This window comes from Cinclus cinclus, chromosome 3 (genome assembly GCF_963662255.1).
Source record: "Cinclus cinclus chromosome 3, bCinCin1.1, whole genome shotgun sequence".
Lineage (NCBI taxonomy): Eukaryota > Metazoa > Chordata > Aves > Passeriformes > Cinclidae > Cinclus > Cinclus cinclus.
In genome coordinates, this window is record NC_085048.1 from 3338358 (window position 1) to 3363801 (window position 25444).

Genomic DNA, 25444 nt, shown 5'->3' on the forward strand with positions numbered 1-25444 from the left:
CCTTCCCGCTCCGCCTGTGCCGACGCGCGCCTCCGCCAATCAGCGCCCGCCTACGGCCGTCACACCAGCCGCGCCGGCTTCCTATTGGGTGTCGCTGCCCTGGTGCGAGCGCGCCTTAGCCAATCGGCGCCGCGCCCGCCCCACCGAGCGATGTGCCGAGCGCTGTGATTGGCTGCAGGGCGGGGCTGGCGCGGCCCCGCCCGTACCCGGTTAAGCGGCGGGCGGGGGGGGCGGCGGGAGCGCGCGGCGGCGGTGGCGGGGTCTGAGCGCGGCCCCCATGGAGCTGCTGCGGAAATGGCTGGGCCACCCCGAGGACATCTACAACCTGCTGCGCTTCAAGATGGGCGGCTACCGCGCCGTCATGCCGCGGATGGACACGGTGAGAGGCGACGGATGCGCGGGCGGCGGGATGCGCTTCGCTGTCGCTGGTGCGCGGTGTTCCCGGTGGGGAGCGGGGCACCGGAGGAGGAGGTGGGGGGCACTGTCATGTCCAGGCGCGGATACAGTGTTGCCATGGGTGACCATCTCCTCTCCAGCGTGTATAGGACGTGCCCGGCTTTGTGCACCTTGTGTGCGTCTCGGTGCTTCCCGGTTGCACCGGCTCCGGGCATCTATCGCATTGCTCGTACCCTGCGTGCATCCCACCGGCTCCGGGCTTCCCACGGGTTCCGGGCATTCCACCGGCTCCGAGCATCCTGTGCACTGGTGCATCCCGTGCATTGGTGCATCCCACCGGCTCCGAGCATCCCTACATTGCTCGGTGCCGGTACCCCGCGAGCATCCAGCCGGCTCCAAGGACACTTGCACTGCTCGGTGCCGGTTCCCGTGCCGGACATCTCAGAGCCCCGGTGCTACCCGAGCATCCTTTGCATTGCTCGGTGCCGGTATCCTGCGAGCATCCCACTAACTCCGAGCACCCCGCCGGCTTTACCCTTCCCGTGCATTGCTCGGTGCCCATACCCGCACGCATCCCATCACTTCCGAGCATCCCTTGGCACTGCTCGGTGCCGGTACCCTGCGCGCATCCCCGGGTCTCCGGACATCGCTGTCCGTACATGGCAGCGTCTCCGGTCACGGCGCGGTGGCGGAGCCGGGATGGGGCGGGTTAAGGGGCGGGTTTCGAGCCGGGGGAGGAGCGGAGCCGAGCGGCCGCAGCCCCCCGGTGCCCCCATGGCGGCCGGCTGCCGTGCCGTGTCCGTGCTGCGGCGGACACTGACCCTGTCCCCGCCGCGGGACACCCCTCGGGCAGCGGGCCGGCGCCGGGGACGCCATCATCATCATCGCCATCATCATCCTCAGCAGCAGCAGCGCTGCGGAGCCCCCGCCGCACCCCCGGCCCCTCCGCCCGCCGCCCCCCGCCTCCAACCCGCGTCCCGCTCTACCCCGCTCTTCCCGCAGGACTCGCTGGGATGTGGCCTCCGCACCTGCTACCGCTACCTCAACCAGACCAGCCGCAGCTTCGCCGCCGTCATCCAGGCTCTGGACGGAGAGCTGCGGTGAGCAGGGGGGATAGCGGGGGCCCGGGGAGGGGGTGCGGTGATTCCCTGGCACTGGGGGGTGATGGGGTGCCACCCCAGCACTGGGGATCCTCGGGAGGGAGTGGGCGCAGCTTTGCCCCCGACACAGGGAATCCCCTGGTGATGGTGGGGGTAATTCTCCTCCCGGGGAGGTGGTAGGTACAATGCCACCCCAACACCGGGGTTCCCTGGGAACTTAGGGGGTGCAGTGGCCCCCCTGTTTCAGGTCTCCCCAGGAGTTGTGATGCCCCCCAGTACCAGAGCTGGTCCATGCAGTGCCCCCCAAACACCGTTTTTCTCTAGTGGAGCTGCTGGGAACACGCTCTCTCTCCCATCAGGAGCTGTCTGGACTCGCTCAGTTCAGCCCCACCCCTTGCAGCAGAACGTGGGGCTTTTCACGTCCCAGCTGGCTATACCACATCCCCCCTCCGTACCACATCACCCCCCCAAACTGGGTCTCTGGGCTGAGCCTCCTGGCCAGCAGACTGTTAAACACAGGGCCTGGCAGTGTGCCGTGTGTGACACCCTGGGAATGTGTCCTGGTGGTGCCAAGGCTGGCGCTGGACAAAGGCTGGAGGGAGGAGATGAGAAAAAACCTGGGACTGACCAGGGGTCTGGGCCTTTCCTGGGAGGTGCTTTTGGAAGCAGCTGCCTCGAAACCTGCACAGTTGTCACAGGGGGGTTGTTGCACACTCAGTTTTTACTGCGCAGATTTTGCTGCCCTGTGCAGAAAAGCTTTAGATGGGAATAGTAACAGAGGATGTAAAGCTCAGCTGGCCAGAGGGCCTCATGCCATGTAGTTATTCCCCATATAATTCCTTATATTCATTTGGCAATTACTGATTTCAGTTTTTAAATCCCTAGTTAATCCCAAGATGGGTTGATGATCAAATTTAGGGGTTCTGGAAGTTGCTCAAGACACGTCAGATGGCTCTGCTGAGCAGTTGCAGGCACCATCCCGAACACTGGGTGGTCTGTGGGGTTTCTGAGCTCTGGTTTGGCATTTTGGATGGTGCCCCATAGCTGTGTCCAGTGTTTATGAAATGGTGTTTGCAGCCCAGTTGACAGGAAAGGCAGAGAAGTTCAGTGGTTTGGCTGGAATTGCGTGGAAAAGTACAAGTGGGGCCAAGAATTAAGATTTTTATTTTCCATGCTTTTTCTGTGTAGGAATTAAGAAATTAAAAAACAACAAATGAAAACACTCTGAAACCTGTAAGCAATGTGTCTGCCCTGTGCTTGCCTCAAACTTCATGCAGTTCATTTTGTCTGTCTTTGTTGTCCTTTAATCCTTGCCCTGCAGCCTGCTGGAATTAGGATCACCCTTCAGGCTACAGAAACTTCTGCCTGGCATCCCAAAAATGCTCTTGCCTGATCTTTGCAACCCGCGTTGGGCAGGGATGGTGGCTGGATTAGAGCTGGCTCAGTAGTGGATCAGGAGAGACTAATTTTCAAATTTCCCAGGAGTTCCACTGGAGAATATGGGGACAAACAAGGGAAGTACAAAATAGGGAGGATAGAGAAATAGGCAGAGCCGCAGCTTTGCAGAAGGAATTAATTATGCTGGATCAAAAAAGTGCTTGCATTGGTGTTGGAGTTCAGCTGAGCCCCTTTGGTTACAGATAGGCCCTCTCAGAAGGGCTGCTGGAAAATGGGGAACTTTTGCAGGAGCACTTGGAGCAGTGCTTCCCTGACCAGACAGGGTATTGGTAGTTGAGCTGAAATGTCTGGTTCCTCCTTTCTTGTTTTTTTTTTTTTTTTTTTTTTGCCCCATAAACCACCTGTTTTGCTGGCCAGAGCCCTGTCCAGCTCGTGGCACCATGGTTAGGGCGTTTTCTGGGAAGGTGGGAGGCTCAAAACTGCAGTTTCATCCATGGCTGAGCCAACAGCATCATAACTGCTGCTGGTGGAAAAGAGTTATGATCCGAGCTCAGAGCTCCTCTCCTGGTGATGGAGAGGAGAAGAGGAATGCTCCTGCCTCTCTGCTGCCAGTTTCATGGTCCTGCCTGCCTCTGGAACTCTTTAGGATCTGTTCCTGAATGTTCAGCAGAGGCTGCATGTCTTGGCAAGGAGAAGGGAGACCTGCTTACCTGGGCAGGAGGGAGCTGCACTCAGGACAGGTCTAGAGCTTGAGCTCTGGAAGATCCAGACTTGTTCTTTGGAACTGGGTGCTTCCATTTGCGCCCTGTCCAGCCTGACCTTGAATGTTTCCAGGGATGGGGCATCCACCACCTCTCTGGACAACCTGTGCCACAGCAAAGAATTCCTTTGATTTGCCAAAATTGCCAAGGATCTAAATTCAGTACGTGATAGAAGTCAGGGAGGCGGGTGAGGTCTGGATGCAGAATTGGAGTTAATGAGTGTGCTGGTCTCTGGAACTACTGCTGGCTCTTCCCTGGGCATGATGCCCCTGTGAGTGGTGCCTCTGGGATGGCATTCCAGGGTCTGCTCTGCCTCTCTGGGTGGCTCCTGGAAGCGGGTTGGAGCCTTGGGCACTTGCATCCTGTTGGATGAACGTTTGCAGCCCGGCTGGAATGGAAAAACTCAGTCATGAAAAGGAAAAAGAGCACGAGAGAGCTGGTCATGTGGTTTGACAGGGGTGTTAAATACCCTTCTAATCAAGGAAAAAAAGCCAAATTTAACAGTATTGGCTCTGAGAGCAAGTCAGTTTTCCCTGGATGCTTAATCACTGCTTGTACGTTGTCATTCCAGGAGTACAGCACTGCCACCTGGTAATTAGCATTTAAACAGACCAAGCCTCTTTCCATTTGTTAAACAATTAATAAATGCCTTGTCTCCTTGGCGTATATCCCTGTGCTCATGGAGATCTGGGATTATTTTATATAAATCCTAGAATTGCAAACAGCATTTCTTGCCATCATGACTTGGTTTTGGGGGGTTTTTTTAGGTGATTTTTTTTTTTTCCCTTCACCTGCAGAATTGTGGAGGCAGCGATGGAGAAGGAAGCAGGGATGGTAGAGGCAGGGATAGGGAAGGCAGGGGTGGTGAGAGCAGGAGGGAAGGTGGCTCTTCAGCAGCTTCCTGCTGGGGTGCTGGGACACATGGACTGTTCCCAGTGTCTTGTTCCTGGAGATCAAAAATACAGGGTGATTTTGGCTCTTTCTGCCAGATCTAATATTCCTGTTGCACAGTGTGACCCCTGTATTCACCCCCCAACAGGATAAAAGGTGTCCAGAGAAGGGGAAGGGATTTTTTTCCCCCATTCCCTATTTTATATTCGCTTTTCCAAATAAGCTGACCTCAGGCTCTGTCCTCTGGGTGCAGGTGAGCACTGGCCTTGCTTGCAGGGCTGGATCTTCCCTGCTCGGGGAGCTCACAGCCTGACCCTTCCCTGATACACATCTTAGAAAACCCAAAATCTGTCGCAGTCAGACCCAGTACCAGCCGGCATTACAAAAATCATTTTGTAGCTCTCCTCATGAGGGAAAATTGTGGATTTCCTAACCTGGCTGATAACTTCCAAAGGCACCTAGGACCTGGCAGTGCCAGTGTGTGACATGTTGAGCTCAAAGTGCCTCTGCTGGAGGCTCTGTGGTTAATCCCAACTGTTTGTCCTGCCTCCCAAGTAAGAGATTACTGTTTTTTCTCCCCTCCCAGACATGCAGTCTGTATATTCTACCTAGTTCTCCGTGCCCTGGACACTGTAGAGGATGACATGAGCATCCCCTTGGATGTCAAGGTCCCGATGCTACACGAGTTCCACTCCCATCTCTACCAGCCAGACTGGAAGTACACAGAGAGCAAGGAGAAGGACAGGCAGGTGCTGGAAGACTTCCCAACGGTAAGGCAGCCTCCTCCTTGCTCCTTGTGGCACCTCTGGGTGCCTGGTTGTCTCCACATAGGGCCTGCAGAGCTTGTTCAGTCCCACAGCTTTTCCCAAGGGCTCCATCACCTGCCTGTGGGGCTGGGTGCCAAGCTGGGGTGAGGATCCCAAACATTGTGCAACGCTGTGAGCCAGAGGGGATCTGGCTGTGGAAAAGTGCCAGCCCTGGAAAGTGGCTTTTTGTCTCCTCTGCTGGAAGAGCTAAGGACCATTGTCTTGTGGAGAGAGATTTGGGGTTGTTACCAACCCAGTGCATTGCCTGTGTGCATAGTGGAAGGTGTCCCTGCCCATGAAAGAGGGTGGAATGAGATGAGCTTTAAGGTCCCTTCCCACCCAAACCATTCCATAATTCCATGATATAAGACAAAAAGCACCCTCACTGTTATTAGTAACAATATTGTGTTGATTTTTGTATTGCTGAGTTTTTAGAGTTTTTTCTTCACTCTGTTTAAGAAAAAATATAATCGTTCTGGTGAGGTGCATCTCATTCTCCAAGGATGTTCTGTTCTGTTAAAGTTTTTGCTTGACCAAAATTTTTTTACTTAAAATTTTAATTTATTCTACCTTTTCCAGGCTTTTCCTAGCAGTAGGAATGGGGTAGTTGTTTGAAGAACTGAGGTGTGTTGTGAGTTTGGATGCTCAGGTTTGGGGTGTCTGTGGCTGTGGCCTGTCAGAGGGTGGAATGTTACAGGGGATGTCTGTGTTGGGATTCTGGGTGTGTAGGGATACAATAGGTAATATCAGTGGCATGGCTTTAGAGGAGCTCTTGAGAAGGTGTTTGCAGCACTTTGCTGTTCTCTCTTGGTGTGTATGTTATTTATGTGACACAGTCCATGCTCAGGTGTGATTTTAATAATTATGGAATTGTAGAACCATGGAATTGTTGGGGTGGGACAGACCATAAAAGCTCATCCCATTCCACCCCCTGCCATGACAGGGACATCTTCCACTAGATCAGGTTGCTCCAAGCCCTGTCCACCCTGACCCTGAATTTTTTGGGGAAATTCACAGCTTCTCTGGGCATCCTCTGCCAGTGCATCATCACCCTTATAGTAAATAAAAAACCTTCTAATAATATTTCCTAGAGGTGCATTTGCAGGCTGTGCTCCTCTGTGTAGGGACTGAAGCCACAGAGACAGAAGCAAAGTGGATACATTTATTTTACAGACAAACCCTTGTTGCACACAAACCCTGGGCTGGCTTCAGTCACTCACTGTTGGAGAATAAAACTTAGCACAGTAAAACATGATGCTCCACAGTTCTGGGAAAAGGAAGATGCACTTTTAAATTTATTTTTTTTCCAGTGTGAAAGTGATGGAGACACTGCAGGTGTCCCTGCCTATGGCAGGGGGGGTTGGAACTAGAAGATCTTCAAGGTCCCTTCCAACCCAACCCACTCTGTGATTCCATGATCACGTTAGTGGACATGCAGTAGAAGGATTTCACACTTCCCTCGCTGCTTGATGCCTTTCCAGTTGTGCCACATGTGCCCTGTGAAGGCAGAGCTGGAGAGGGCTGGAGGGAACAGAGCTCCAGAAACCTCCCATGGGTCTTTTCCTGTGGCTGGTGTGATGGAATGCTCTCAAATTACAGAGGAAAACAGCTCTGTGTACCAAGTGCAGTCAGTTTTGTCCTGCAGCTCCCAGATGATACCAGTCCAAGGCCACAGAGCCTTCCCAAAGATTTTGCTGTGTCTGATCTCCTGCCAGAGACCATCCCATTTAGACTGGGAACAGGCTGAGCCTGAGCTCCAAGGACCTTGAAACAGCTCAGGTTGGGGGAGTTGTCCCAGATCTCCAGCCAGGACAGGATTAGAGCCTGGTAAACAGTATTTTTCTGATTTCTTAATAAATGTTGAGCTCTGCTGCTTTTTTTTTTATTATTATTTCCTGAGCACTCTTTCTGTTTTTACCCATGCTACAGATCTCCATGGAGTTCAGAAACCTGTCCAAGGTCTACCAAGATGTGATTTCAGATATTTGCCACAAGATGGGTGTTGGGATGGCAGAGTTTTTGGAAAAAAAGGTGGATTCTCAGCGTGAGTGGGATAAGGTGAGTCAGCCCAGACAGGAATGGACTGAGCATGAGTAGGGTCATGGAGTTAAGGTTGGGAAAGCCCTCTAAGACCATCAATTCCAACCATTCCACCAGCAATGCCAAGGCCACCACAGAACCTTGTCCCCAAGTGCCACATCCACAGGTTTTCTGAGCACTTCCAGATAGGGTCCAGCTTGTCTCCATGGAAGGAGGAGACAGAGCATCCCTGGTGGGAAAAGGTGTTTGAGACATCCCAGGGAGCCCCATGAGAACTTGGCATCAAATGAACTGTCAATTGCCTTTTGTAAAACTCTCTGTGGCAAACAGGCAGCTCGTTATAACTGCTCCTTTTATCTCTTTTTTTTTTTTTCCTCCCCCTTTCCCAACTTGGCACCTCCTTGGCAGTATTGTCACTACGTTGCTGGGCTGGTGGGGATTGGCCTTTCCCGTCTCTTCTCTGCATCAGAGCTGGAAGATTCCATCGTGGGGCAGGACACAGATCTGGCAAACTCCATGGGCCTCTTCCTACAGAAAACCAACATCATCCGTGACTATCTGGAGGACCAGCTGGAGGGAAGGGAGTTCTGGCCCAGAGAGGTGAGGAAAAACCTCATAAAATTGCTACTGTTGGCTGTAGATCTTCTTGGTAATCACAGTTCTGATGACAGCTGGCTGACATCTGTCTGCAGCTCTCTGGGTACAGGCTGGGGACAAGGTGATGTCACCACACACTGCCAAGAGCTACTTAGGCAGCTTTTTCTCTCTGCTAGGTTTTCTCTGGGAATGAGGGAGGATAAGACTGGCTGAGATTCCAGCAGTGTACCTGGTCTGCTCCCAAAAGCAGGATTAGCTCTGCCTGTGCCTGATGTCCAAAAATTTTTCACCCCCTTTTCCATGTGGCTCAGCTGTCTCACAGGGCATTTCTCCATGCGTGACTCACCTTTTCCTTGCCCTCCCTAGGAAAGATATGGAGATGAGTTGCACCCTCCTCTTTTAGCATCTCTTTGTGTACAGCAAGGCCACTGTCGTGTCTCCAGAGCCTTCCCTTCCTGCTTTTCTTTATCCCAGTGATGCTCCAAGGCTGTTGTGTGGGGATTTTTAGTGGTTCTTGTTGCTCTCCCAGACCTGGTGTCTCTCTGATGACATTAGTGCACCCTCCAGCTCATGAACACATCTCTTGGTGTTTAGGTTTGGAGCAGATATGCCAAGAAGCTCTCGGACCTTGCCAAGCCAGAGAACATCGATGTGGCCGTGCAGTGCCTCAATGAGCTCATCACCAACGCCCTCCACCACGTCCCTGACGTCCTCACCTACCTGTCCCGCCTCAAAAACCAAAGTGTCTTCAACTTCTGCGCTATCCCCCAGGTGAGCTGAGCTCCCAAGTGGTTCCTCATCCTCTGCAGCCCAGCTGGTGACGAGTTGGAGGTGGAGCAGATTGTGTGTCATTGTTTTTTTTTTTGCTTATTTCTTGGTTCCTGCCATTTCTGCTGTTGTTGAGATTGAGGCTCCACTCCATGAATGTCACTGTGGACAAGGTGGTCCCTTGGCAAGTTCCTTGCAGTGCAGTGAAGGCTCTTCCTGTCTCTCCTCAGGTGATGGCCATAGCCACGCTGGCTGCCTGCTACAACAACCAGCAGGTGTTCAGGGGGGTGGTGAAGATCCGCAAGGGCCAGGCTGTCACCCTCATGATGGATGCCACGAACATACAAGCTGTCAAAGGCATCATGTACCAGTATGTGGAAGAGGTAGGCTCAGCAGTTTGCTTCGAGTCATTTCTGGCTGTTCCTGTCCCTGTTCTCGGGGTGGAATTGGGAATACATAGGGATCTGTTCATTTTAATCTTGGCTCAGTGTGGTGGGGAGTGGTGACCCTGATGTGGTTTTGGCCTGGACCAAGCTGCGCTTGATGTGTTCCCCTGAACGTGCCTTTGGTCTGTGCCTGTGTTGAGAAGCAGGGGCTGGAGCCAGTGGCATCCTGGCCTGGAGCAGCAGTAGTGTGTCCAGCAGGACCAGGGCAGTGCCCGTCCCCTGGACCCAATTCTGGGGTCAGTTCTGGGCCACTCTCAACACAAAAGACATGGAAGGGCTGGAGTGTGTCCAGAGAAGGGAACAGAGCTGGGGAAGGGCCTGGAGCACCAGGCGTGGCTGAGGGAGGTGGGGAGGGGTGAAAAGGAGCCTCAGAGGGGACCTTATGACTTCCTCCTGACTTCAGGGTCCTGTGGAGATTAAAAGTTCACATGGAGGGTCAACTGGTGGGTGGTTTTATGGGGAAGAAAAACCACTCCCCTCTCTAAAAGCCAATTCCAGTGAGGGCTATTAAATAAAAAGTCTTAATTTCTGCAGCAGGGAGACCCCATGGGTTATTAGAGCTGCCCTTGTGAACTGGTTGATCCCATGGCAAGGGACAGTGACACTGCAGGGCTTTAACCCAGGAGAGGGTCTCTGCTTGTGCCTGCCTTGCTCAGGCTCCTGCAGACAAGTATCTCAGTGGCCATGAGAAGAAAACCCCGAATGCCACAGAATCAGGTGACGATGTGGCTGTTTCCAGGCAGGAATGTTCCCACTGGTTTGAGGTTGGCAATACAGCAGCGAGTGAGGATTGCAGGGTGAGCACCCTGATCCCAGTAACACCACTGGTCCCAGTAACACCACTGGGGTTTGAGGGACCGTGTCCAAGGCCACGTGGTCCATGTCCCATCACGGGCTGCCCTCAAGAGGCAGCTTGGCTTAGTGCACTTCCCAAGGGAGATGGCCCCTGAACCCATCCAGCTGTCTCTCGCTTCATGGCAGTCCACCACCGAGGTCGCTCTTGGCCCTTAAAACTTCGACCTCGTCCCATTTTCCTCCTAAACTTCCTGTGGGAGCCTTAACCCCTCCTCCCTCCTCCTTCAGATCTACCAGAAGATCCCGAGCACGGACCCCTCGTCCAACAAGACGCAGCAGGTGATCGCCTCCATCCGTGCCATGAGCCTGCCCGGCAGCCCCATGGCCTCCCGCCACCACTACTCCCCCATCTACCTGTCCTGTGCCATGCTCCTGGCAGCCCTGAGCTGGCAGTACCTCAGCACCCTCTCCAAAGCCACCGAGGAGTACGTGCAGGCAGGGGACAACTGAAGGGCAGGGGCCGGGTGGGGGGACAAGTGGTGGCAGATGGGCAGCGAGGGCAGGAGGCTCCTCGTCCCCTTGCTGTGGGGGTGGCCCAGCACTGGGCGCTGGGATGGTGACAAGGATGGGACACCAGGGAGCTGCAGCCCTGGTGTGACAGTGTGGCACTGCTGGACTCCATCCTCACCGCCCTTGCCGTCTGCTTGGATGGTTGCAAATGCTGATTGGAGTCTTAATGTTTGGGGTTGAGTACTTCATTTTTCATCTTCTTTCCTGTTTACCTGAATATTTTTTGGTGGATTTTGTTTTTGTTTTTTTTTTTTTTTCCATTAGGATGGTTTGAAATAGAAACTCAAGTTGTTTCTTTTCTTCCTTGTGATTTGAGGCATCTTTCCAGCTGAGAGCGGAGCAAAACCTTGAGGGTTTTGCCTCCCTTTCTTAGGCAGCCTCTTCTCCCTCACCTCGGGTGCCTGCTCTGTGCTGGAAGGATGCTGCTTCAGCTGGGAGAAGAACGTGCTTCCTTACCAAGGAAAAAGCTCTGGCCACTTTCTGGCCCTCAATGGCTGACATCCTACAGCCTGGAAACAGGCAGAGGCCATAATCACATTTCTGTTGTGCTGAAGGATGCTGAAACGAGCCCTTTTAATGTTAAATACGTGGGAGGTGAGGTACTCTGTCCCCCTGAATGTGCCCCCAGCTGAAAGGCAGCTGTGCAGCTCCCTGCCCTGGGACAGATGGCCCCTGCAGGGACACAGCTCTTGTTTCAGCAGTGGGCAGGTGGATAAAATGAGAAGGGAGCTGCCAGCACAGCCCTGAGCTCACCACCCCAGGCCTGACTCCACTGCAGGCTCTGGGCTCTGCACTGACTCAGCCCCAGGGCATGGGTGGTCGTGGCAGAGCAAGGCAGGGGGAGTGAGAGTTTGCACCCTGCTGCCCCTCATGGGATGCTATTTTAGGGGGGCATTGGTCACCCTGGAATGCAGGAGTGATCCCTGCCATGAGCTGGGAAGGCTGGAGCCACCGAGGGGGTGACCAGGGCAGGTTTCCCTGGCCCACTTGGCTCTGGCTTTGGGTCAGACTGATCTGTGGGCTGCAAGAGGCTCCCACTGCTGTCTTCAAACACATCAGGCTGGACTTAAAAGAGGAAACAACACTGTAAAGGCAAGTCCTGTTCTCTTGGGGTGGATTGTTGTTTTCAAGGTCCCTACCCACCCCCTTCAAATGCTGCTTTGCTGTTGTGAAGGGAAGGAGAGCCCATGTCCTGATCCAGGACAGAGCTACCAGGTGCAGGGTGGTAGCCTTTGCAAGGCCAAGCCCATGTGGCCAGGCTGTTACTCAGAAGGAGAAGCCCTACTCCAAAGTTCCTGGTGTATAGTTCTATCTAAGCTGTTGTTCTAAAGAAACTTGTGGTAGGTCTCTTTGTGCAGCTTCCCATCTTGTTGAAATTAAAAGCTTTCTTTGGAAAAAAAAATGCTGGACCATCTTTTTTTTTCTTCTTTTTTTTTTTTTACCTGTCATTTCTTCTACACCAGTAATTTCCCCATAAGTTACAAGCCCTCAGCTCAATAAATTCCAGTGCTCCCTTGGTGCCAACTCTGGGTATCAAAGTACAGCCCTTTGTGCCAGGTCTGGAGGAAGAATTTTAACCAGAGGGACAGATGAGGGTGGATAAATTCACCTTAAAGGGAGTGGTGGCACAGCCCTGGGCTGCAGCCATGTGCTCCAGGGCCCTGGTGCATCCTCAGGGATGCTGGGGACAAGTCCTGGCTGCTCTCTGCTCCAAATGGAAGTACCTTCCCATCACCAGCACATGCCCCAAGGGGTGGCTGTCAGCAGCAGGGCACAGGACAGGGCTGGCAGTGACCACATCTGCACAAGGGAGGGGATTCTGTCCCTCTGTCCCCCTCAGCTGAGACCCCACCTGCAGAGCTGCATCCAACCCTGGGGCCAACAGCAGAAGGACGTGGAGCTGCTGGAGAGAGTCCAGAGGAGACCATGGAGCTTCTCCAAGGGCTGGAGCCCCTCTGCTCTGGAGCCAGGCTGGGAGAGCTGGGGGTGTTCACCTGGAGAACAGAAGGATCCAGGGAGAGCTCAGAGCCCCTGCCAGAGCCTAAAGGGGCTCCAGGAGAGCTGGAGAGGGACTGGGGACAAGGGATGGAGGGACAGGACACAGGGAATGGCTTCAAACTGCCAGAGGGCAGGGATGGATGGGATATTGGGAAGGAATTGTTCCCTGCAAGGGTGGTGAGTCCCTGGCACAGGGTGCCCAGAGAAGCTGTGGCTGCTGCTGGATCCCTGGAAGTGTCCAAGGCCAGGTTGGACAGGGCTTGGAAACCTGGGATAGTGGAAGGTTTTGGGGCTGGAACTGGATGAGCTTTAAGGTCCCTTCCACCCCAAACCATTCTCTGAAGTCAGAAGGGTCTCACTTGGCTTCCACTCCAGGCAAGCACCTGAGGTGGTAGAAGCCAAGGAGAAGCAACCAAGAGCCAGGAGCCAAGACACTGGATAAATCATTTATTGGCACAGGTGTTCAGCCAAATACAGCACAGCTCTGCCTCACTGGTGCCTGAACAAGCAGAGGTAAGGGGCTATTTTACAGGAGAGCCTGCTTCATGTTTCAGACCCACAGCCTCAGCTCAGTAATGTATTTTGTGCTTTAAAATTAAAAAAAACAAAAACAAAAAACCTCTTTGCTATATTAGTGTTGGCAAATCACATGATTCCTCCTACACACAACCTATTACACCTCCCCCCAGTAAAAAAAAAATAAGATTTTTTTTTTACCTTCCTTAATGCCTGTGGCTCAAGAAAAAAAAAGCTTTAATTGTGTCCAAGTTGGTGAGACACTTCCAAGCACCTGCTTGAGCTCCCTGCAGCAGACTTGGGAACCATCCCTCATTTCAGCATTCAGCACCTGCAGCCCCAAAGAATCCCAAATCTGGGTGCTGCACCTTTTCCCAGGCATGACCTGCACACATCAAGCTGCTCAGCCATGGAGAAGAAGGGCTTTGCTCTTTCCAGCTCCCTCCCAGATGCTTGCAGGGTATTTGATCAAAGGCTCATGGAGCTCCAGTTAGGCCCTTCCCCAGCAGCAATAACCCCAGACTACAGCAGATAAAAAAGCCAGTGAACAGTTGAGGAAGAAGTGGTTTGAAAAGCCAGAAGGATGGAGCAGAGCAGGCGATGCACGAGGGACTTGGTGCAGGCAGCTCTGGCCAGAGCCACCCCCATATCAAGTTCATCAGAATTTTGTTGTTAATAGGTCTAAATTTAGCCAATTCAAGGCACACACTCACAGGAAATTCTTCCCTGCTTGTTTTTGGTGCTAACAGTCACATCAACCCATCTGGGGGTGCACAAATCCCCCCCCGGCCATGGCTTTCCAGCAGCATCCACCTCTGCTGCCCCACCAAGTCACTAATCCCTGTGTAAAACTACAACTTCCTGCCCTCCCAGTAGCAAACTGGGCTGGAAGGAGTCCAGGATAATCAAATTCCAAGAGGCCAGTGAGCTCTCCAGCAGTCCTCTGAGCAGGGAATGCCCCAATGTCCTGCTGTGACTCGCCAGAAGCAGGAGGTTGGCAGAGAGCAGCTCCACCTCCAGCTCCACCATACAATTTAAAAAACAAAATCAAACCCAAAAATTAAAAAAAAAAATCAACAAGAAAAAAATGGAAAAAAAAAAGATAAAAAGCTTTAATAAAGTAACCTGAACTAGAGTCTCTTTTAGAAGGGGGGGGTCCCTGCACCCAACCCACTATCAGTTAAAAGCATCAGGGACTCAGGATTTTTTGTGGTTTGATCAGAGTTACATCCTCTTCCAGTACTGCTCCGTCCTGGGGATGCCAGCCACAACCTCGGACTCGATGCCACAGTGGTCCTCTCCTCGCAGGATTTTGAAGAAGCCTGGGAGAACACCAAGAGTCAAAAAAAAGCCCGAAGTCACCCTCTCCATCCCTGGGGTGGGTAAATGGGGAGGGGATTCCCGGTGGCTCTCACCGTTCTCCCCCCAGTCTGTGTTCCAGGAATTGGCCACCAGCCAGTAGGGAGTGCCATTCTCCACACCCCAGCCCAGGATGCGGATGGCGTGGCCTCCCACCTGCTCCCCAGACACGTGCTGGTACACTCCTGCAAGGGAAAAAAAAAATATCCCAAAATGTCAACAGGCACCGCTTGTCCACACCACAGAGCGCTCACAGCCTGGGGGCCACCCGGTATCACAACCCCCAGAGCAGCTTAGGAAGGGTTTATGGTTAAATGTGAAACTGAAACTTAGTGCAGAGCCTGGAGGAAGGAGTTCTACATGGGGAGACAGTGACAGGACAGAAGGGAAAGGTTTTAAACTAAAAAATGGGAGATTTAGGTTGTGTGTTAAGAGGAAATTCTTCCCTGTGAGGGTGGGGAGGCCCTGGCATAGATTGGCCAGAGAAGCTGTGGTTGCCCCTGGATCCCTGGAAGTGTCCAAGGCCAGGCTGGATGGGGCTTGGAGCAACCTGGGGTAGTGGAAGGTGCCCATGGCAGGGATTGGAATGAGACAATTTTTTAATCGTTATCTTCCTGCCCAAACCATTCCATGATTCTGTGACCGATGCTCAACACCTGCTGGACATTCCCCAGGGGGCTCAAAGGCAGTTCACAACAAGAGTTTTGAGGTCCTAAAGCACAAGCTGTTGTTGTCAGCTGGAATTTGGGGTGGCTCCCATTAGGGCTCCTCCCCTGACGCAGTCCCAAGAGCCCACTGTCCTTGCCATGGATACAGGAGGTGGCATCTGTCCCTGTCCTTGCCACACCAGATACTCAAGTGTGAGGTTGAGAGCTCCAACACTGGAGAAGACAGACCAGGGCCACAAAAAAGGGACCCTATGGATGAAGCAGGGGAACAGGGCTCTCCCCCCCAGCCCCTCCCACAGCCCCAGGGCTGCTGCTCACCAGATTTGTACATCAGGAAATCCTCATAGACAATGAAGGCTCCTTCCACTGGGCCGTTCTTGTAGATCTCAGCCATGATTTCCTTCTCACTGCGAGGGACTCCATAGGATGTGATGCCTAAAAGGAAAAGAATCCCCACCATTAGGATGGCATGTCAGGTCACACAAGCCTGCTCAGTGTGACCCTGCAGGAGGCCTCTTGCACTTAAATTCAAATTAAATACAAACCTAGCAGCTCCAGAGGGATTGACACAGCCAGGCAGGAAAAGTGGGCTCCAGCCACCCCTCTTCCAGAGGGAATTTTTTAATCTGAGTCCTATTCTGTACCCAAAAGACCTATTCCAGACAGCTTTACTGGGAAGGGACATTTTTCTCTTGTACATTCTCCTTTTTAAAACCCACAAGAACCCAAGGTGAAGACAAATCTCTTAAGAAACAGCTGGATTATCCTAAATGTACAGGGCTGGCTGCTGCCAAGGAGACTTGGAGGTGGCTTTGACACCATATGGGGCTCAGCACCACACTCTTCAAGCCCAGCTCCCCCTCCCCAGCTGAGTGTCAACAAACACAAACTGTGCATCTGCCACACTCAGCTCTGCTCCACGACCACCAGAATGGAGCCTCCAGGGACAGGGCACGGGAAAACAACCACCAGGAATGGGTTCAATCCTGCCGACCTCTCCCAGCTGCCACGAGGAGCAGCTCTGGAGCTGCTTTGGAGGCCACCCCCCTTACCATAGTGCTTGTCCTCCTTGTATGAGGGTGAGTATCCAGGCTCACAGTGCCGGCTGCATCTCGGGGTGCCCCCTCCCTCCCCGGTGCAGGGGGGCCGGGTGCCATTGACGTGGTGCTCGCAGGGTGGGATGGAGTATGGCCGGCAGCCTGTCCAGGACAGAGGTGACGTCAACTGGATGTCCCCAAAGATCCCAACAGCCACGCTGGAGAAGGCACCAGAAGCCCCAGGAAAGAGGCTTTCTGCCCCAGGAACCCCACAAATCAGTGGGGTGCAGGAGATGTTCCCCTGCCAGATGGGCAATCCCTCCATGAGCAATGTGTTTACCACCAGACCTGCTTCCCACCACCTCCCTCTCCAAATGGTGATGGAAAAGGTGGAAACATGAACCAGCTGATGGTCATGATGGAGGGGGGGCAGACGGTTCGAGGCTGGAAGTTATTTTCTGAAGGTGAGACATGTCAGGAAGACTCCTGATCTCATCCAAAGTGTAGTGAACTGGTTCAAAACCAGCAACAACACATAATTCACAGCCTGATTCATTCCTGCTATGGAAACAGGAGCCTTGGGGGGGTATTGAAAGCTCCTGGTCCCTTCCCAGATGGATCTCCTGCCTCTGAGTGCTGCTCAGGGACCCTTGTCCCAAAGGAATGACTAGAAGGAGCCATGGGGGCAGGGGCTGCCAGCTGGGACTGCAGAGGTGCTCGAGTCAAGGAGGGAGCAGCCATAAGGACACACCTCAGGAGAGAAGCATCCCAAAAAAACACAAGCCTTAACCAAGCAGAGATACTCCTCCTTGCTTTCCCAAGGGTGCCTGCCAGGACTTACCCACGTGGGAATCGTAGAGACCCCCGGACACGAGGCCCCTCTCTGTCCAGTACCTCCATGCACCAGAGGGGTAACCACCATTGCACCTGGGGGGAGAGGCACCAGCTCCAGCCCCAGCCATCCCATTTTGAGACAGTCAGGGGCATGGAGCCAGCCTGGGCTGGCTGAAGGGAAGCTTTGGGCACACTAAACCTTTTTTTAGTCTGTTCCCGTCTTCATAAGGATTTGCCTTGAGACACCAAGGCCTCAGGCAGGGAGATAAGAGCACCCATAGCTCCCAATCCCAAAGTGCTTCCTTACCAGGTCCCTGATCAGCTTCTGCTGCCATGAGCAACAGAACTTGGAGACTCAACTGGGAAAGCCACAGGCAAAAGGCTTGTGCCTGAAAACCAAGAATCTGGGACTATGAAAAGATCTTTCCTTTGGCTTTGGCAGCTGCCAGTTCTGTGTGGGAGAGCATCACTATGTGCTTGCAGCCATCACTATCCCCTATGCTGGGGGGCAGGATGTGTCCCCATCCCTGGAATCACCTTTCTATTCCCACCTAACTCCCCCATCCACAGCACAAACCTCTGTAGGAGCTTTGTGCTCCTAAGGTAGGTAATGAAGGCAGGGCTGAAGCAATCAGCACCTCCAGGGTCTGCCCCTGCTCCTCCCAACCACCTTCCAGGTGCACAAGGACCAGGAGCAGCTCACCCCATGCCACACTCAAAGCCACAGCACGACAGCAGGTCCTCAGCTGAGACCTCCACGCTGACCTTGGCGTTGGTGTGGACACAGATCCGGTCTGAAATCGCTTCCACGGCACCAAAAGCCTGAGGGCAACCCCAAAATACCCATTAGAACTGGCCAGGGGAGAGAAACCAGGAAACCTCCTGGAAATGAGTGCAGCAAGCATGGCCTGGCTGGGAGAAGCTACCCAGGAGCTCAGAAACTGCAGGAGCCCACAGTGTCCCCTCACAAAGGGCAACAAAGATGCTCCAAGGCTGGAGCCCCTCTGCTCTGGAGCCAGGCTGGGAGAGCTGGGGGTGTTCACCTGGAGAACAGAAGGATCCAGGGAGAGCTCAGAGCCCCTTCCAGAGCCTAAAGGGGCTCCAGGAGAGCTGGAGAGGGACTGGGGACAAGGGATGGAGGGACAGGACACAGGGAATGGCTTCCCACTGCCAGAGGGCAGGGATGGATGGGATATTGGGAAGGAATTCTTGGCTGTGAGGGTGGTGAGTGCCTGGCACAGGGTGCCCAGAGAAGCTGTGGCTGCCTCTGGATCCCTGGAAGTGTCCAAGGCCAGGTTGGACAGGGGGATCAGCAGCAAATATAAAGGCATGGGTTTTGCCCAGTAAATTTTATGAACAAAACATTGAATATCCCCTGTCCTTACCCAGCAGGAGCCACAGGAGCCCTGGTCTCTGATCTCACTGATGGTGGGACAGTTGGGCCACTGCGTCCGTGAGTCGAAGTTATCGGGCAGCTCCATGTCTGCAGCAAAATCCACCCTGTGAGGGGAGGGAAATCCTGGCTCAGGAACACCAGCAAACCATGACTGGGTGCACTGCACTCCCCAACCTCCTCTAAAGGTGTCCTGGAGGACAAGGGCTGTTTGCTTACTGAAGGAGCATAAATACTTATGTTGTCCTCTAGTGTGTTCATTTTCATGGATAACAAATTGCACAACTGGTCAAGTATCTGGCAGGATACAAGAGGGACTTTCCCCCTCATGTGTTCTCCGTGCTTAATTCCATGAACAATGTCCTCTGAGCTGCACCAATGCCCACAGCCTGCCAGGAGAGCCCCTCACCCACTCCAGATGCTCATGAAGGATCCACACAAATTTTAATGGAGCCTCACCTTCTCCTCCCTGCACTTACCTCTCAGGGAGCTTGGGCCCACCCAGGAAGGTGCCACAGAGCTTCTTCACATAGCTCATGTCAGCATTGTGGAAGTTGTGCCCTGCCTGGGGAGAGACACACACAGTTGGGACATGACTCTCCAGAGCCACCAAGAGCATCTCTGGGACCACAGCCCGGTGCTCCTGAATCCCAACCAGTCTGACACTTGCTGCAAAGCCCAGGGGTCAAGAGCCAAGCACCTAGAGACACAGAACACAGCCCAGGATTAGCCCATCAGGACCAGTAAGGTCCAGCTCGAAGCTTTGGACACAGCAAACTGGTCAGGGAGGGTCAGGTCACCAGTAACTGGACACTCACTGCTTGTCTCCAGCCTGCTGCAGAAAATCCTCCTCTTACATTGCTCCTGTTCAACAAATTCATCCTGCTCTGCTCCAAAGAGGAGCTCCACAGATCCTGTCACTGCAGGAACCCCTGACAGCATCACCTCACTGGAAAAGTCAGCTGGGACCAAGGCTGGATCAATATCACCACCATGGTGATGCTCCCAAAGCTCAGTCACTGAATCCCACAAGGAGACTGTCAGCAATGCATCCCCAAAAAAACCCCAAATCGGCCCACTACTCACCTTCCAGGTGGTGTTGAGCTTGTTTATGTGGTTGACCAGGTCATCGGAGAGAGGAGGGAAGTAAGGAATGCTGCGAGCGTTGGCAAAGGCCACCAGGACACACAGGAGGGACACGGGCAGCCACATCTTGGCTACTGGACAGGACACTCCACCTGCAGCCAGATTGGAGCATCGTTGGAAACATTCCCAAGGTGGGCTCAGCTGCGGCAGCACGTGGGAGGATAAAATGTGTGGCTGCAGCAGATCCCTCCAGATCCCAAATCACCCCAAAGGTCAGGAGAGAGACACAGGAACAGGGTAACAACCCCTCCCTGCAGCTCAGGAGAAATCAGACAGGGCAACCTTGTTTGTTGACCACTGCAGGATTAGCAGCAGCAGGAAAATACCTTTTGAAGCAGATCCAAGGGATTTGGAGGGTATTAAAACCTGTGTTTACTTCCACAACAATGGAGAATAAGGACCAGGAGAAGGAGTGACATTCCATCTCCACACCAAACTTCAGGGATGGGCCCTGCTCTTCCCTTTAAAGATATTACTCGAAATTACACTTTTGAACTTCAGAGCCTCATTTTGGCCAGGCTGTTGCCCTGAGGGTGTCACAGACCCAGGTGTGACCCTCTGTCCATGCACAGGGGGATCAGCAAGCACTACAGAGCAAGCCACAGAGCTGCCTCTGGCTGCTGTCCTCTGTTCCCCTGCCCCTGGGGCTTTTCTCCAGGGGGCTGCAGGTATGAGGAAAACCCCAGTTTGGGGATCGGAGACGCAGGGAAAATCCAAGAGCAGGAAAGAAAGGACCACAGCCTCCCGTGCAGGAGCACAAGCACCACCCAGCCCACAGACACTCCAGGGCTCCGTGGCTTCCCTGATCCCCTTTAACCTAATTCACATCAAATTGCCCAACTTCAAATTAACCCCCAGCGCCAGCAGCCACTTGTTCCACGTCCCCACGCCTGACTCAGACACACCACGAGGCCACCAGCTCCTTTATCTCTGCAAACACACCATGGCACTGTCCTCCTCTTCCTCCAAACCCACCCAGCTCCATCCACCCCAAAACTGGCGAGCACTCCAAGGACCTCAGATCCTCCACAGCAGAGACATTCAGGCTTTAATCCCTGCTCAACTCAATTACTCCTGAACGTGTAATCACCTTGGCAAGCCTGGGCTTAAACTGGACACGCAGCTCCTGCCAGCAGCCCCACAGCAGCAAAGCTGGATGAGCAGGGGATGGGGATGGGACACACACACACACACAGAGCTCCCTGCCTATTTCCACCCACTCACAGCCAAGTTTAGCCTTTCCAGAGAAGAAAACCCAGCAGGAGTGTCCTACTTTCTGCCAGCAGTGAGCCCAGGCGGCTGCAGCTCAATGTAAAAAGGAGTTTTTTTTTCTCCTCTCCCACTCCTGCTTCCACCATTTATTTATTTGTTCCCCCCTTTTTGCTTTCAGCTCGGCCCCCCACCCCCCAAAAAAAAAAAAAAAAAAAAAAACAAACCCAGCTGAGTTTAATCAGTACTTGGATCCTTCCACTCGTAAATCTCACCTCTTTGAAGGGGTTTTATGTATATTTTCAGGGGTTTTGTGTATATTTTCTTGCTTAGAGTTTTCTGCAGGCAAGGGACTTGCTGGCTGTGCTCCCCTGCTTACACAGCAGGAAGGAGATTACACCCAGGAAAATAAATATACACTTATATTACAGCTGTGCTTTTTGCTCACAAGAGGCCACAGGAAGCCTGCAGGTAACCAGCCTGAGCTGAAACACCTTTTTAATGAAAAATCTTTAAAAAAAAAAAATTAAAATGCACACACACACAAATGTCAAACCCCAAAACCTTCTGTACTTCCTGCAGTCAACTCGGTATTTTCCCATAGCATAGGCAGGAGGCGTTTATGAGTCCAAAAGTCACATGATTACACTTGGGTGGTTTTGTTTTTTTTCTTGTTGTTGGTTTTTTTGTTGTTGTTGTTGGTTTTTTGGTTTTTTTAAGCAGGATGTTTGTAAACCTGCTGACAGGCTGAAAACCACCCTGCCAGGCATCCCTGTGCTGCTCACATCCAGCTTTTGAGGGACAGACACAGGACCTCTCCCAGCTTCGGGTTACCAGACCACACTGTCCAGGCAACCCAAAACCAAGCTGAAAATAGATCCCCGCAGTTTCTCTTCTGACAGGCAGAGTTTCAGCTCTGCTGCTTTGCATCTGCACCATGGACATGGCCCAGGGCCAGCAAAAACCCAGCAAAAAAACCCAGCAAAGCAAATAGCTGGGAGCTAGATGGCTCTTTAGGCAAAAATAAAAAACCTCTTACCAAGTCTCCTGTGGGGATGGAACCTCCCTATAGGTCATGAGAGAGCTGGGGGTGCCCAGCCTGGCGAAGGGAAGGATCCAGGGAGAGCTCAGAGCCCCTTCCAGTGCCTAAAGGGGCTCCAGGAGAGCTGGAGAGGGACTGGGGATGGAGGGTCAGGACACAGGGAATGGCTTCCCACTGCCAGAAGACAGGATGGATGGGATATTGGGAAGGAATTGTTCCCTGTGAGGGAATTAGAACAGGCTGTCTCAAAAGATGGGGAATACCCCATCCCAAAAAACATCCAGGGTCAGGTTGGAGAGGGCTTTGAACAACCTGATATATAGTTAAAAAATGTAGTTAAAGATGTCTCTGCCCATGGCAGAGAGGTTGGAATTAAATACCCTTTAAGCACCCCTTCCAACACAAACCTTTCTATTATTCTGTGAGGTCTCCAGGAAGGAGAAGTGAAGTTTTGGGGTGGTGGGAGCTGATACCCAGATACTGACACTAGGCACCAAGATCTGCCTAGAAAAGGAAGGGGAAATCCTCATCCCCGTGGGATTTCTTCCTCCCTAGCCCCCCTTCTCCCTGGCTTTACCCTGTGTGCAGAAGGTTTATAAATAGGACACACAGGCACGGGGCTGGCAGGACGTGTGCCCACCAGCTGTGGGTCATGGGCAGCCCAACCACAACAACCCCAGGGACCCTACAGGGACAAAAAGCTGCTGGTTTCCTCCCTCACCCCTCTGTCCCAGCTGATCTGAGCAGCAACAACTTGCCCTGGCAGCGTTATCACACTGGTGCTTCCTCCAGCACAACTATCTCTTCCTCACACCCCTAAAGCCTCATGGCCGTTTAAACCCCACAGCAGCAGCCCCAAAACCAAAATTGCACCACAGCTGCTGCACCCCAACATCTGCCTCCCCACTTTGTGCACAGCAAACAGGACACAGGAGTTTCCCCCGGAACCCCAGCAGATCCTTTCCCTTTGCATCCCACATTTCCAGAGGTGCCTCAGCTTCAGGATAACCCTGGCTGAGGTTGATCCAGAGCTCACATCCCACCAGGCTGGAAACAGAGACAAGGCTGTTGGGCTTCTCAGGACCCGTCAGCTTCACCCTACAGAATTCCCCAGGTGGCAGGAGGATGTCTGGGGCTTGCAAAGAGTCCCTCAGGTTGCTCTACCTTTCCCTGGACTGAGAGCAGAGATCCAAATCATCTGCTTAATGCCATTTCTCGAAGGATGAGCAAGAACACCCACCAGCACACCAGACCCTGGTGGGACAGGACGCTCACGGTTCAGCCTGAGGAAATTTGGGCCAGCTGAGTGCAGCCCCTCCGCGAGGCCGAAGGCTCTGCAGGAGCTGCTCAGAGCAGCTGCAGCCTGCGAGGGAGGAGAGCAGAGCCTGCAGGGCTGTGGCTGTGCTGGTGCTGCAGCATCCACCCACAGCCCTCTGTGCTGTCGCAGAGGAGGAGGGAAGGAGGAGACACCACCCAAGTGCCATCTCCATCCCTCCTGACCGGATCTGGGAGCCCAGGGCAGCTCCCCGCATGTTTCCTCACGGACAGAGCTCCTCACAGTCGAATCCTGATATTCCAGACATCAGCAGGATCCCACATCAGCCTCCCAGCAGCCAAGGCAGGCACACACTGTGCCCACAGCAGCCAATCCCTTCACCTTTCCACCACAAAGGTCTCCTTCCCCAAAACAAAGCCCACAAGTCCCATTTAACTTTACTTAAGAAAAAAGCAACAGCCCAACCTCCAGACCGGCTGTTCACATGACTCAGTCGAGATGACAGATAAGTCACAGCCCTGAAGCATCCCCCAGCTCCTGCCACTGTCTGGGCCAACCTCCTGCAGGTACAGACAGAGGCATCCACACCTTCTGCAAGGCTCTGAGGAAGGTAAAAGCTGTCCCACCCTCCCTTCTACAACACCCCCAGCCCACCAGGGGTGCTCAGCACAGCCCAAATCATGTGTCCTGCTCAGCAGCAGCCCTTAGCCTGGGCCCAGCTTTGTGCTTTGTTCTCTTTGCCAGGGCTTGTGACTCCAAGCCACAACAAAGCGAACCCAGAAAGGTTCAGCTCCAGCTCCCGACCCAGATCATCCTGCTGCGTCACCAGGTGAGCTCGGCAGCACCAAACCTCTGGTCTGGTGACTTCATTACAGCTCTCGATGCATTACCAGAGCTCGAATTATTTTTTCATCAAGAAAAAAAAACAAGAAGAGATGCTCCTCCCCATGCTTATTCCTTTCTAGAAAAGCCAGATCACTAACACAGGTCAGGTAACAGAATCCTAGAGAGGTTTGGGTTGGAAAAGATTCTAAAGATCATCTAATTTCAACCCTACTAGACTTGGCTGCTCTGTATCTGACAAAATAATTCTCTCCTGAGACAAGCTGCAGCACTCACCTCTGCAGCTTCCATGCACAGAAAGCACAAAATTCCTCCCAAATGAAGCTGCACTGATTTTTTTTTTCCTCTTCTTCCTACAGACCAATCCATAAACCAGAGTCTTGCACAAGCCCGCAGACACCCCGTGCTACGGAAATCCCTTCCCTTCATCTGCAACCCAGAAGGAAATGCCAGAAGGAAGCGATCTTTACTGTATCACACCCGCAGAGCATCCCTGAGAGTGGGATATGGGGATGAGAGATTCATTTCAGGCCAGAGGGATGCACGGCAGCTTCTCCAGCGCCTTTCCCAAGCCACGGTCCTGGTCCAAACCCAGGCTGGGCTTTGCATCACGGGATGTTCCCAGAGTGCCAAATCGACCTCGGTGTCAGCTGACGAGCAGGGCTGCGGTGTTTTTCCTTCCTCTAGCACAAAAACAAGGTTTTCTCGCTCCTCCCGTGACCTTTCCTGAAGGTTTGATGCGTTCTGAGGCTTCATTTCCTCTGCAACAATCTGCGCCGCAGCGCATCCCCCTCCCTCACCCCGCACCCCCCATCCCGCACCAGCTACGGACAAAAATCCCCCAAAACGCCGCTGGAAAAAGCGGGACACGCTGCTGCTGTTGTCCCTGCGGGTGTTCGGTGGTCCTCAAGGGGCTCTGGAAGGGGGTGCCCCACTGTCCCCTGCCCCTAAGCATCCCCTCCCTTACCTGTCCCCACCGCCGCCGTGCCCGCTGCGCTTCGTGTGCGCGTCCCCGGCACCCACCGGGATCCACCGGGACCCACCGGGACCCACCGGGACCCACCGGCACTCACTGACGGACCCGCGACAGCTCGCTAGCCACGGCCGGGGCAGCTCCCGGAGCCTGAGTCATCCCGGCCCGGCCCGCCCCCGGTGTGACAGCATCCTGCCGGCTGCCCGCCCCAGAGCCCGCCTCCCTCCCTCCCTCCCTCCCTCCCTCCATCCCTCCCTCCCTCCCTCCCTCCATCCTTCCCTCCCTCCCTCCTTCCTTCCCTCCCTCCATCCCTCCCTCCCTCCCTCCTTCTCTCCCTCCCTCCCTCCATCCTTCCCTCCCTCCCTCCTTCCTTCCCTCCCTCCATCCCTCCCTCCTTCCTTCCCTCCCTCCCTCCCTCCCTCCATCCCTCCCTCCATCCTTCCCTCCCTCCATCCCTGCATCCCTCCCTGCTCCTGGCTCCTTCCCTGCTCCTCGCTGCTCCCCTCCTCCCTGCTTCCCTCTTTCCTCCATCCCTCTCACCTGCCTGCGCGCATCTCTCCTTCTGCCTCCGTGCCTGCCGCT

The 25444-nt window shown here is 53.6% G+C and overlaps 2 protein-coding genes across 4 annotated transcripts; one reads left to right on the forward strand and one right to left on the reverse strand.

Annotated features, from left to right (window-relative positions):
• Positions 1 to 256: 256 nt before the first annotated feature.
• Positions 257 to 12138, forward strand: FDFT1 (farnesyl-diphosphate farnesyltransferase 1). Its single transcript, XM_062488392.1, has 8 exons — positions 257 to 379; positions 1399 to 1496; positions 5133 to 5316; positions 7282 to 7410; positions 7801 to 7992; positions 8584 to 8760; positions 8988 to 9140; positions 10287 to 12138. Exons 1-8 carry the CDS (start codon positions 278 to 280, stop codon positions 10506 to 10508), a joined length of 1257 nt encoding a protein of 418 aa, XP_062344376.1. The 5' UTR covers positions 257 to 277; the 3' UTR covers positions 10509 to 12138.
• An 860-nt stretch (positions 12139 to 12998) lies between these two features.
• Positions 12999 to 25000, reverse strand: CTSB (cathepsin B). 3 transcript variants are annotated; one of them, XM_062489606.1, is made up of 10 exons: positions 24857 to 25000; positions 19460 to 19611; positions 18853 to 18938; positions 18366 to 18480; positions 17684 to 17802; positions 16988 to 17073; positions 16162 to 16308; positions 15428 to 15544; positions 14498 to 14626; positions 12999 to 14404 (listed from the first exon to the last, which is right to left on the reverse strand). In XM_062489606.1, the coding sequence occupies exons 2-10, from the start codon at positions 19583 to 19585 to the stop codon at positions 14307 to 14309; spliced, it is 1023 nt and encodes a 340-aa protein (XP_062345590.1). In that variant the 5' UTR covers positions 19586 to 19611; positions 24857 to 25000; the 3' UTR covers positions 12999 to 14306. The 3 variants fall into 3 exon arrangements, with proteins under 3 accessions (XP_062345590.1, XP_062345591.1, XP_062345592.1); XM_062489607.1 differs by having other exon boundaries at positions 24953 to 24984; XM_062489608.1 differs by lacking the exon at positions 24857 to 25000 and adding an exon at positions 21004 to 21013.
• Between the last annotated feature and the right edge of the window lie 444 nt (positions 25001 to 25444).

Excerpts from the sequence above, each read along its gene's own strand:
- FDFT1 (XM_062488392.1), top strand. The coding sequence starts at position 278 with ATGGAGCTGCTGCGGAAATGGCTGGGCCACCCCGAGGACATCTACAAC. Across the intron at positions 5,317-7,281 it reads TGCTGGAAGACTTCCCAACG|ATCTCCATGGAGTTCAGAAA; the intron begins GTAAGGCAGCCT and ends CCCATGCTACAG. Across the intron at positions 8,761-8,987 it reads ACTTCTGCGCTATCCCCCAG|GTGATGGCCATAGCCACGCT; the intron begins GTGAGCTGAGCT and ends GTCTCTCCTCAG.
- CTSB (XM_062489606.1), bottom strand. The coding sequence starts at position 19,585 with ATGTGGCTGCCCGTGTCCCTCCTGTGTGTCCTGGTGGCCTTTGCCAAC. Across the intron at positions 18,939-19,459 it reads AGCTCAACACCACCTGGAAG|GCAGGGCACAACTTCCACAA; the intron begins GTGAGTAGTGGG and ends GTCTCTCCCCAG. Across the intron at positions 14,627-15,427 it reads TTTCCTGATGTACAAATCTG|GAGTGTACCAGCACGTGTCT; the intron begins GTGAGCAGCAGC and ends TTTCCCTTGCAG.